The sequence below is a fragment of the Sphaeramia orbicularis genome, chromosome 1, assembly GCF_902148855.1.
Source record: "Sphaeramia orbicularis chromosome 1, fSphaOr1.1, whole genome shotgun sequence".
Classification (NCBI taxonomy): Eukaryota; Metazoa; Chordata; class Actinopteri; order Kurtiformes; family Apogonidae; genus Sphaeramia; species Sphaeramia orbicularis.
Window position 1 is genome coordinate 29,355,862 of NC_043957.1, and position 12,055 is coordinate 29,367,916.

Here is a 12,055-nt window from a genome sequence, read left to right on the forward strand (position 1 = left end):
AAACTGACTGAATAACCCACCCTCAGTCTCAGGGACAATGCAATACTCATTATTCATGTACCGTGTTTTTTGATTTTTAACCTTGTACATATAATTTATTATCTTGACTATATCCTTTATAAGTTGTATATATTTCTTCTTTCTGTGGTACAGAGTTGACCTTTTGTGTAATTACAGTACTTCTTTGTAGTGTTGTATATGGTCAGTATTTTTCAATGCAGATTTTTTTTCAGTCTAATTTTTGTGTGATTGTGATTTTTCTGTTTTTATAGACAGCCTCCTTTTTTGCACTTTAAGATTCAGCTTCTAAACAGAACAGAGCTGCTAAACTGATTGTTCCTGTAACAATGACAATAAAGATGGTTTTTTTTAATTCCAAATCACACAGAAAACAGAGAAATTAACCCACACCCCACTGGAATCTCATAACCTGTAGGATTTATGACAGAGAAGGAGAACTGGAGTCCCACAATTACTGATCATACTCTGTTTTCTTTGTTTTAACTGAAACACAAAATAAAGGCAAAGGAAGTTACTGTGCAGCTTTATTTTTTATTTATCATTCATAAAATATACCTCCTTATTAAAACAGTTTTTAAGGGCCAGTTCCCTAATGTCCAAAGGCACACGTTTTCTCATTGTACTTTAAAATCAGCCTGTTTTTTATTTATACTATCCAAGCATCATACATATAGACATGTGAAAATCCCATTATGAATTTCTTATCTTGGAAATTTTAGTTTAAAAAAACATGATTTCAATTTATGAGAATTTAAATGAACAAAATTACTTTTAAAGACCATAATTCTACAAAACAAAAGGCTTCCACATTAAAACAAAACTCATTCATTTTAACAAAAGTTACGGCAAGACAATGGTTTTTGTGATTTGGGCAAACTGACACTTCAAGCTTCAGAATAAAATTGCCATTCAAGTTAAGCAGGATTGATACAGTTTTGTGTTGTTTAAGCATAACTGGTGATACATCGTTGTAATTAATTATACTTTTCATTTTTTATGTCATTCTTAGAGTAGTGATGGTTACTAACAAATGTTCACCAGTCTCTTTCATGAGGCTCCCTGTATGGTATCCCCAAAATATCAAAAACATCCTTCTCTGTGGGTGTAGGGAGTGGATTGCCTCCGTAAACCTTTACACTACCCTGACGCACCACATCTTTATTCAATGAATGCTCTGATAAACTCATTTGTTTTGTCTTTGCCAGGGCTCTCATTGAGCGGTTAAAATGTGCAGATCCTGTAAAATACATAAGAGCGCAGGCAAACTCGTTGTAGGGCACCACAATGACGTCCAGCCTGCGATGGCGGTGGCCAGGTCCTGGCAGGCGACACACACCCATGTATTTTTTCTGCTCCCCATTCTCCTCGTGGCTTACGAGGTCATCCGTCAAAAACCCTTAGAAAAGCAGGACGGGGAAAAGGTGTAAGTGGTTCTCTGAATAAGACGTGAAGAAAATTTCTGCTCCCTAATGTTTAAATGCAACAAAGCTTACCGCTGTCATGGAGAATCTGTAAAATTTTGCTGAAGACTCCTTTGTGAGACTTGCCATCAGGGTGAGATATAATGACATCAACATCACCACATGTGGCTTTTCCCCGGCGATACGACCCACACGCTCGTGCGACCAAGCCTGAGTCTACAGCAAGAGCAGCATCTCTCACCTGCAGAAACACAAGAGAGTATACTGCATTACACACAACACAATACTACACTCATCTGTTTTTTTTATTAACATTTCAGAGCAGTAAAAGCTGTGTTGTGCTGTGAGTGAAGATTCACATTCCAACGACAGCAATTACTCAATCAAAGGTCAGTGATATATTGTCAATACAGGGTTTATGCAGGTTTTAGCAAGTTAAAGTAAGGACATATTACAGGGTGCTTGCTCTTCAGTGTTCCTACAAGTTAAATTTAAGACTTTTTTAAGACTCCTTGGAACACATTTTAATGCCCATTTCACAGCCATACTGGCAAATATTCATGTCTCCAGGAATTTAGGAAAATGTATTTATTTACTCCAATGTCTTAATTCCCACCATTCAGAGTCATTTCTCACTGGGGGCTGCAAAGTTAGCGATAATTGGTTCTTAATTTCAATATAAATTGTCGGGTTGGAATGGGTGGACTAACGTTACTTTCTTTGCAGCTCGGACATTTACCAGACACATTTAAACGCAATACAGCCAACAAGTTTATGGCAACACAACTAAAGACCTACCAGATCAAATGTAATACCTTTTAAAGACTGTTTTAAGGTATTAAATGCAGATTTGTAAATTCAAGTATTTTAAGACTTTTTAAGACCCTTTGGTTGAGACTGTACCTGTTGCGTGTAGTAGAAAAGCTAATTTTAATAAATGTATGAATGAATGTATAATTCGCAGTAAATTGTTTTACTGACAGGAACTTTTTCAAAACATATGAAAATCACAAAATGCACAGATATCACACAAACAAGTTTCACTGGAATCATTCCAGTACCGACCGATTAGTGAAATCATAACTTTTTTTCGCTTTCCTCATATATTTCTTATTTTACAAGATTATGTGCCTTTGAGCAAACTCTAATAGTCATCTATGACAGAAACTTTTTTCCATAGTTTATTAAGTCTTTCACACAAAATTCCAGACTTTTTCAGATCTGGAAAATAGCATTTCAAAATTCAATACTTTTTAAGACTTTCAAGACCTGCGCAAGCACACTGATTTTATGACCTTAAAACCAGGATGACTGATTAAGACAATTTCAGAGGGTGAGTCGAGAGTGGATTTTTATTCCTGTCCAATTCCATTCCATGAAAAATAAACCTGTCCTATTGCATGACAAAAAAAAAATCCAGTCCTGGTCCTGCCCTAGAAAAATTACACCTGTCCTATTCCATTTACCATTATGTTTATTTATTTATTCATTTATTTATTCTTCCACCTACTGTTGGGAGTTTGGAATAGCAATACTACATATAATTTAAGATTCTAAAATTTGTATATTTTTTTTCCCGCTCCAACTCATACTCATACAAACTTAATTTTGAATTAAGAAAAACAAAAAAATTTAACTGCTTTCATTTTGTATGTTATAGTCACTCTCTGCTAAGCGTTGTTGAATACAAGTTAAACCTTTAAACTACAGCCTTTTGCGATTATATATGTATAATGCATAACAGGCTGACATTTCAATGGCAACAAATTGCGCAGCTTTTGGAGTTGAAGACCCTCCAGACACCCTGAACTCATCATCCCGTTCACTTCAAAATGTCACATGTTTGTAATATAGGGGATTTCTTTATTCCTTTCTAACTATTGGGTCTTCAAAAAAAACCCAAACATGCCATTTACTTTGCATGGTCTTGTTTTTATCATCCACTGCCAAATGAGTAGCTTTCTCCTGCCCCCAGCCAAATACTGGGAGGTAGGCTCACAAAGGCATCACATATTATTTTGACAAGCCTATGGGAGTACACATGCTTTAGTCATCTTTCTCATGTGCACTTTCTATCTGGCAGCTTTAGAGGAAAAAGAAAATCCAAGTAATAGAATATGAAAACAACTAGCACTGTACTCAACGCTCTGGAGTGAACAGGTATCTGGCTGACTCGAGATGCAGCAAATTTCAGGACTAAGTTTTCCCCTTTGGGATGCTCTGCTTTGTAAGAGTGCAGTCTGGTTTTCCCATTATCAGTCAAGGAAAGCTGACACAAATCTTTTCCTACTTTAAGCCTTCTCCTTCCAAATTTTTGAGGGTGAGATGGAGAATCTGTCTCAAACAAACTACCCCAGTTCTGCATAACCTGAAAATTCTGACATGGTGAAAGATGCTACAGTAGGTCTGTCTTCATCACAGAATGTTGCATGATGATATTGTAATAAATAAACATCCGTACCACTTTCTCAATGGTGGCTGCTTCCTCCCTGGGCATTCGGTCGAGGAAATCGTCGTAGTGTTTCAGGCCTATTTTCTGGGTGTGGGTCAGGTGGGCTTTTGTGGCGATGTCCTCCAGGTTGCGAAATCCCTAAAACACAAATTTTGAGGAAACGTCATGGAAGAACATGAATGTCTTTTGGGATATTCTATTCTCATTCTAGCCATGGCTATCAGCTAAATTAGAGGCAAACAGAATTATCAGAAGTACAGACAACAGAGCATTAACAAAAAAACAAAAAAAATCATAAAATAAAATATATATACACTTATTCACTATATACACAACATTTGTTGTTTTGTATAACTGTATAGTGAGTCTAATTTGATTTGTTGAAAATTAGACTCTTTTTACCAATAGTTTTCATCACTTGGACAATAGTTTGTGTTTTTCCACATGGCAGGGTGCAGGTGTGAAACGTGCAAACATGGAGGAGATTGAAGCTCAGACACTTTTACCAAAATGATACAGTCATACTGCTGTGTTCCAAATGTAGCAATTGCTCATCAGCTGAAATAAACAATGGATGGTGACTCCATATCACTGCATATTCTAGATGAAATAATAAATTACTAAGCAACATTGACATTCAACTACTACCAAGCCAACATTTTCATTTGACAAAAAAGGAAAAGTGTACTTTCTGACAGATCAAATTGTCTTGCTGATTGGAACATTTGGATGTAATTTGTATGAGTCTTATATACAAACAGTATTTGTTTGAGTATAACATCACACATTTCTGATTTTACCTGAATATTTCAGAGTCCAGTTTAGAAACAGCAAGACAATTATAATTCCAATGCAAGTCTGATTAAATCCCACGTGTTTTTCTCCCAGGCTTTCATAGATATGGGAGTGGATATTTCAGAGTTAATATACACCTTTTTTATTGTATCGTATAATGCTATCATATAGTAATATGTGCAAAGAAAGCAGGTGAATGGTAACTGTTGCTTTACTTAACAGTCGTGGTGTTTCAACTTGAAATATGGTTTTCTGTCCCTGTGTATTTTCATTATCTAGTTACTGATCATTTGGAAACAGTGATACAATGACAATATGAAAATTATCCTCCTATAATACTTGATCTTCCCTTCCAGAGTGTGATATAAAAGAAAATGGCTGCTGTGTGAATGTAATATATGAATTTCTAACCTGTTGGTACCAAAGCTGTGCAGTCTTGCTTCCTGCACCCCAGATATTAGTGAAAAGCTCCAGTACAGGTACAGCCTCCCCAATGTGGTCTAGCTTCCGTAGATGACCACTCTCCATAATTTCATCAATTTTGTCAGCCATACGTTTCCCGATTCCTGGGATTTGACAAGCTTCCTGAAATCAATTAAGAAATTTTTAAAAAAATTAAAAACCATAAACTAATAAAGTACTCCTTTCACATTGTCCTGAAAGCAAAAGTACCATTAAACTTTCATCACAGATAATATGCACTATCAGCACTGCCAGCAGCATTAAACAGAATATGTGACAATTACAGTACCTGATATGATGTAACAGGCTTGTGGTAGCTCTTCAGTGCGTTGACAGCCTTGGAGTAGCTCAGTGCTCTCCACTTGTCCCCCTGGTGTGTGTAGGCCTTGGCCAGCACCTCCAGTTTGTCTGTGATGTGCTTGTTGAAGTTATTACTCTTGGACTGAGAGGACTGAGCGCAAACCCACTTCCCAGAGAGCCCCTTCTGAGGAGCAGAGTCTGCTAGACTGCTGGGGTTTTGGCTAGGCCCAGGAGTCTCCTCTTTAGGATGCAGGCCAGTGATGAGAGCTTCCAGGTCACTCTGAGACACCCCGTCGTCATCTCCTCGCGTTTCCTCCTTGCCGTCTGGCACTGGCTGTGAACAGGATGTGAAACCAACCCATAACAACATTTTAAGCTTACACAGTACTTGGTGGTTTTCTGCAGTTAGAATTCAATATTTTTCTTAAGCCTGCAACAAATAATCCTGCCTAAAAGGCCTGAGAAAGAAGAAACAATTAATAATCTTAGATTTTTTTGCACTGTCAACCTACCGCATCCACTTTGTCCTCTTCCTTGGTTTCAACAGTGACTAGTTCTACAGTAGGTTTTGAAATAGGCTTGACATCGGGCAACTCTTCTTCGATATTTTCATGTTGTGTTTCTGAGTCACTAAGTGAAAAAAAAGCATTAGAATGTGTAAATATATGATTTTCAGATGATAACTGTAATCAGTATGTGGCACGTTGCTAACTGCTCACTCTCTATTGCCACTCTGTGCGTAATCTGAATGCACACAATAATGACAGAAACTTTTAGACAAAAACATGCAAAAACAAAATTATTGGATGATTAACCTCTTGACTGGAAGAAGACTATAGTTGCCCACATCTAACAGTTGCTTCTCACTAATGCATGAACTCAACCAAGTGCATTTCACCAGTTGGACTCCAGAGGGCATGCAGTTCACTTTAAGTAAACGCAATGCCCTGTCTCTGTCCATGCTGTCATCAACAACAACATGTGTGACACCAGGACCAAGTGAACTCTCTGTGAGTCCACCATTTTGCTGGATTTGTCGTTGAAAGATTTGACACCTGGCATTTCCAATAGCAGCGGGCAGGATGTACACAGTGATGCCATTAAAGGCGTTCCCTGAGACAGAAGACAAGGGAAGGTTAGACAGTGACAGTGATGCGTCATCTTTCCTACATCTTTTTTGGCTACTTTAGCTCATATTCTCCATTTTCACCAACACAATACCAACCTGTGACATTACATTCATCAGGTTTCTTCTTCAGCGGTGGTGCATCCTTTCCTGGAAGCACTTTGGCTCTTTTAACTTTGGGGAAAGCCTTCATGATACCATGACGAGGCTCCATAGTTACTGCTGAAGGCTGGAGCCAAAGGCCTGTGAACCACAATAATGAAAGTGTTATTAACTGTGACAAGTTACATACATACATACATACACACAGTTAACTACAGTATACAGCCATCCAGTGTAACTTAACATCCATAGTCAGAATGGTGTCATAAATGCCATCAAATCATGATTTAGTTTTATTTTATTATCCTTTTTTGTTTCTTTTTCTCTCCCCCTTCTCTACATTTAACCAGTAACAACCATCTGGAAATATTTGCACCTTATTTATCACATGTAAAGATTTGAACTTCACAATAAATGGACATTTGAAAAAAAAAAAAAAAAAAAAAAAGCTGTGCCAAAATTAAACACAAACCACTAATTTAAATGTCCACCTATCACAAGTTGATCATGTATTTTATAAGGTTCATAATACGAAACTGTAAAATTGGGGAACAGCAAACTGATTTCATTATAGGTCAAAATAAGTATTAACAAAAAATAACTCCTACTCCAGAATATGTTACACAGTAGCTACTAAAACACACTCCACTCCTAATCTCTTGCCCCTTTGAAATGTGAACATCTTTAAGAATTAAGAAGCGTAAAACAGAAATACTGATAGTCTTTAATGGCATAAATCCACAATTAAGTACAGTGAGGTTTTAATACTGCCATTAAACGCCTGTAATTTTATTTGACAGTCATCTCCACTCAGGTGAAATAAGGAAAGCCATGGAAAACAGGTTGACTATATACTGATATACTCGTAGACACATGAATGAATGAATGTTTTTATTATTGTGTCTTGCATAAAGAACATGCCCAGCCCTTACATGGGCTTATAAGACACCAAAAATACACACTAAAAATCAAACACCAGACAATAGGCACAATAGATATGAACAAAACAAAATACTGACCTATTTAAACAAACACATCTGCCGCTTTTTCCGGGCTTTACAAACAAATAATGCTAATTTATATACATTTGAACTAAACAACCATTTCATCTTGTCATCATCAGTGCTCCAGAACATATCAGGATTTCGGATACACATATCATCAAACAAAGGGGCTCTCAGTTCATCATATAGAGGACAATACAAGAGAAAATGTGATTCATTTTCCACTTCCCCCAAATCACACAGTACACAAGTAACACTAGCAAAGAAAGTGATTAGCATGGGTTTTAAATTATAGTAAATCATTATCTTTAACATTTCCTAGAAATCCGTCGGAACACAAGGCGCTAATTTTTGCAATAGCCCTGTAAGATTTTTACTATATACCATACCTCGCCTCCGATTTTTTTTTTTTTTTTTTTCTAGCGCAGTGACTTGTATGAGAGGAAATAAACGAGAGCCACCACCTATGTCTTAGTAAACATCGGGTTGCCTACAAAGCAGTCAGTCAAGCTGTCATCAGTCAGGCTGTAAAATGTACGTTTGTCTTGGCATGCTAAAGCTAACAATAAAACAGCAAAAAGGAGGTATTTACACAATTCTGTGCTTCTTTTTTCACACACTTTATATGTAACGCATTTCACGCCATTGTACATCAAAACAGTACATATTTAAAGCAGAAAAATCTTTAAATCGTCATTGTTTTGCTCTTACCCCGGTTTAAATGGCACCATACATACACAACCGGAACGAACGCCTTCAAAACAACGTTCACTTCCGGGTCAAGTATTTGGGTTACTGTATCTTCGAATGGTTTTATCTTACTTTCAGAATAATCGGCAAAATAGTATTGAACTGCGATTAAGTAACTGTAATAAATAATACTATTGAAATTAATTAATTTATGTCTCCTCTGAAGTAAATGTTTCGGCCTCAGTTGCCGTGGTTACGGTTGGAGTCCGGAAGTAATACATACCTCCAGAAACTACATTGAAAACATGGCTGTCCAAAGCTGGGTTGACATGCTAAAATCATCAAAGAAAACAGCGTTGATTCATGATGGTGAGTGCAACAGAGAAAAGAGAGTTTTGCGACAGGAAAAAAACCCGTTTGTAAGCTCGTCAGAATTTGTCTTGTTTTGCCCATGTCAAGTGATTTGTCTTCACCACCTCAGTTTAGTAGCTAGCTTTGGAGCTAACATTAATGTTACTAGGCAACAAACAGGTGGAAAAGCACGCTCAGATACACGTAAAGAGTTTTTGTTTGTTTGTTTGTTTGTTTGTTTGTTTTTTCATAAATATTCAGTTCTCTTTTGTAATTATAGCACTCTTGTTTGTATTAAAAAGAGGATTTTTTCCTTTGTGCCTTAATAACAAGCAAAACACATCTTTTTCCGTGAGTACTTTTGGTTTCTGGGTGACTTTAGACTTTAAGCATCTGACCTGAAATGTGTCAGACCAATACCATACCAATCATCCTTTTGCATCAGCTCTCTTTATAGACATTTCTCCTTTGCCCTTTTTTCTTTGCTGCTTTGAAATGGTAGCTGACATGTTAAACACAAAGCAGTTTGGAGAGTGTAAGGATATGTCATACATTGTTTCTCATGCAAATGGTCACATATGATGTTGGATTAGCACTTTATGTGATAATCAATTTCCAAAATCCTCCTGCAGGAAAAAGGAAAATTCACTACCTTTTTGCAGATGGAAAAGAAATGTCAGAGGAGTATGACTTGAAAACAGATGAGCTCATCAGTGAGTAAAACACTTGTTTCACTGAGTTTAACACATTAGTAAGTAGATTCTGCTAGATGTTTTAAATCTCTTGTATATTTCAGTAAGAAAATGGCGACATAAAAGCACACTTGGAGCTCAAGGCCAGTGGCAGGTAGAGGTCGGGGAGCCACTTGCAGGTCACATCCCATCTTTGGATTCAGAGGGGATCAAGGAGAGTTGTTCCAATGTAGGTATTTTTTTATTGTGTGAATGGTCCATGTATTCTTTTCAAGTACGTGTTTCTCAAGTCACTTTTATTCTTGTTTAAGAAAACCAATTTTCCTTTTTCCACAGCCTACCTTCATGCGCAAAGACACAAAGGCCAGTTTTCAGTGGAGAATCCGCAACCTTCCCTACCCCAAAGACATCTTCAGTGTTTCAGTGGAACCATCTGAGAGATGCATCATCATAAAAACATCAAACAAAAAGTAAAGATACATTGATTTAGAACTTTTTCTTCAATACATTTTCTCACTCATTTATTTTGTGTTGCTCACTTTTTGCCTGTAATCATGGTGTCCTCCCTATAGATGGCACTGTTTACAACACATTAATCTATGGTGATGATGAGCCAGTGAAATCCTATCTATGTCTGCACAGGTATTATAAGAAGTTCAGTATTCCTGACATAGATCGCAATCAGCTGCCACTGGACAGTGACGCCCTCAGCTTCACACATGCCAACAACACTTTAATCATCAGTGTAAGTCCCACACAATAAAGAGGAACAAATTCATTTTAACTGTATCTTTTACATATAATTAATGTAAACATCAAAGGTTAATTTTGGGCATGATATCTTCTAATATATTTCAAGATAGATTAAATGTATACATGCATTTAAAGAAAAAATATTTTTAAAACTAGCATAATAAAGTAATTGCTTTTGACTTGCACTAGATTCTTTTGAACACTGACACTTCCATAATGTATACACTTCCTAACACATTTCATGCACCTGTGTGACTCCCTTTTTGCTGTTGCAGCTATTGAACTTTACTGTAGCTTATTTTCATACTGTTGTCTGTGTTTGATTTGTCTTTGGTTTTTATTCATTCTCTCAACATGATAACAGTGATGTGCATGAGGGCGATGGGGAGAATGTGGAAGTAATAATTTTTTCCTCTCTTGTCCAGTACAAAAAACCCAAGGAGATCTTAACCCTTGAGCAGGAGCTACTGAAGGAGCTGAAGAAAATGAAAGGGACCAACGAAGGGGATGTTGACTGCAAAACTCAGTGACTTCACATTGTCGGAGTAGGAAAAGAAATCCTTGCATTGCATTCCAAGCTGAGCCTCACATTGATTTTTTTTTTTTTTTTTTTTAACTTGTTTCATTAAGAAGTCCTTTTCTCAGTGCCTTGTCCTGGTTTAATCCCTCAGACTGTGCTTTCTCTCCTGCTGTTTATATTTGATTCAGACACATTAAGTCAAATATATTACATTATTTGTTCAGTCTAAAAATTACATTTAATAACTATGCAGCTGAACCAAAGTGAGTGTTTATTAAACTTCTCTCTTTAACTGCAAAATAGCAAAACTGAAATAGTTCAAGTTCAAGTTGTTTTTTTTTTTTAACATATATTTAAAGTACAAGTACAATAAAAATGCAATGAAATGGCTATAAAATCCTTGCAGTGAAATTTATCCTTATGCTTTAAACATCTTATCCTTGTGCTTTATGCTTGTTTTCTATCTTCCATCTGCCAAAACTATGAGGGAGCAGTTTGGATGGGGGTCACATAACGTACCACCCTTCTTTTTCATTGATGTCCTTGTAAAACACTCAAAACACACAATGCCTCATCCCTGTTCGTTCTGGGGTCACCGTTACGAGCACATCCCATTTGTGTAAAGTGAATACCCTCATGTTTCGTGCATGTCACTGGCCACCCTGAAAGCCATTACTTAAACTCTGGTCAGTAAGCAAGCTAGTGTTACTGTGTCTCTTTACAACAGAGGGGGTACTCTGACTTTGTGATCTCCGGTTCAAGCTCCTCAGAGACAAGTTAGAAAATAGGTGTAACTGTTCTCTTTAAACAGATTTAATATAATCTCATTTGACCCCAGGGTTTTGTGAACAATGCAGACATTTGATATGCACAGAGAAGAATATGTATTGATTCATACTTGTCTCCATTTTTTTAATGACACACACTGTTCAGTCAGAAATACTTAGACAGTGAATAAAAAAACAGCCGTGCAGTTTTAGACAGACAATGGCATTTAAATATAGATTGTTTCAACCTTGTGATTCCTTGCATTTTTTTACCATTTGTCCAAACCCAGAGAGCAAGTGCAAAAAGCAGAGACAAAACCACAGGTCTCTCACTATTGTGCTTTGTGTTCCTCCAGATGGAAAGAACAGCAATACAACCAAACATTCTCAAACCCGTCTGTCCTGTTGTTTTGCAAATTCCTCTGAGGGATTTGATTTTTTTTTTTTTTTTTTTTTTTTTTAATTATGGCTAAAATACAGTCATACATTCTTGGTTAGAATGTGTATTGTGGTTGGAGTAGGCCTGGTGTTAATGATAACTGAATATGTCACTGATAAAATTAGATGTGTAGTATGCAAAAAATTCCATCTGGGGGTTA

At 36.8% G+C, this 12,055-nt stretch overlaps 2 protein-coding genes across 2 annotated transcripts; one reads left to right on the forward strand and one right to left on the reverse strand.

Annotated features, from left to right (window-relative positions):
• Positions 1 to 532: 532 nt before the first annotated feature.
• On the reverse strand, positions 533 to 8,440 carry poll (polymerase (DNA directed), lambda). The gene is made up of 9 exons (XM_030135100.1): positions 8,395 to 8,440; positions 6,677 to 6,820; positions 6,267 to 6,564; positions 5,964 to 6,081; positions 5,441 to 5,785; positions 5,101 to 5,274; positions 3,904 to 4,032; positions 1,515 to 1,683; positions 533 to 1,417 (listed from the first exon to the last, which is right to left on the reverse strand). The coding sequence occupies exons 2-9, from the start codon at positions 6,789 to 6,791 to the stop codon at positions 1,056 to 1,058; spliced, it is 1,710 nt and encodes a 569-aa protein (XP_029990960.1). The 5' UTR covers positions 6,792 to 6,820; positions 8,395 to 8,440; the 3' UTR covers positions 533 to 1,055.
• Positions 8,441 to 8,649: 209 nt separating this feature from the next.
• Positions 8,650 to 11,077, forward strand: dpcd (deleted in primary ciliary dyskinesia homolog (mouse)). The gene is made up of 6 exons (XM_030131852.1): positions 8,650 to 8,742; positions 9,357 to 9,437; positions 9,521 to 9,645; positions 9,753 to 9,886; positions 10,059 to 10,161; positions 10,595 to 11,077. Exons 1-6 carry the CDS (start codon positions 8,679 to 8,681, stop codon positions 10,697 to 10,699), a joined length of 612 nt encoding a protein of 203 aa, XP_029987712.1. The 5' UTR covers positions 8,650 to 8,678; the 3' UTR covers positions 10,700 to 11,077.
• The last annotated feature ends 978 nt before the right edge of the window (positions 11,078 to 12,055 follow it).

Coding starts and splice junctions, on each gene's coding strand:
- poll (XM_030135100.1), bottom strand. CDS start 6,791: ATGGAGCCTCGTCATGGTATCATGAAGGCTTTCCCCAAAGTTAAAAGA. Junction 6,565..6,676: donor TGATGAATGTAATGTCACAG/GTTGGTATTGTG, acceptor CTTCTGTCTCAG/GGAACGCCTTTAATGGCATC. Junction 5,786..5,963: donor AAGAGGACAAAGTGGATGCG/GTAGGTTGACAG, acceptor TCCTGTTCACAG/CCAGTGCCAGACGGCAAGGA.
- dpcd (XM_030131852.1), top strand. CDS start 8,679: ATGGCTGTCCAAAGCTGGGTTGACATGCTAAAATCATCAAAGAAAACA. Junction 9,438..9,520: donor GAAAACAGATGAGCTCATCA/GTGAGTAAAACA, acceptor TGTATATTTCAG/TAAGAAAATGGCGACATAAA. Junction 9,646..9,752: donor TCAAGGAGAGTTGTTCCAAT/GTAGGTATTTTT, acceptor CTTTTTCCACAG/CCTACCTTCATGCGCAAAGA.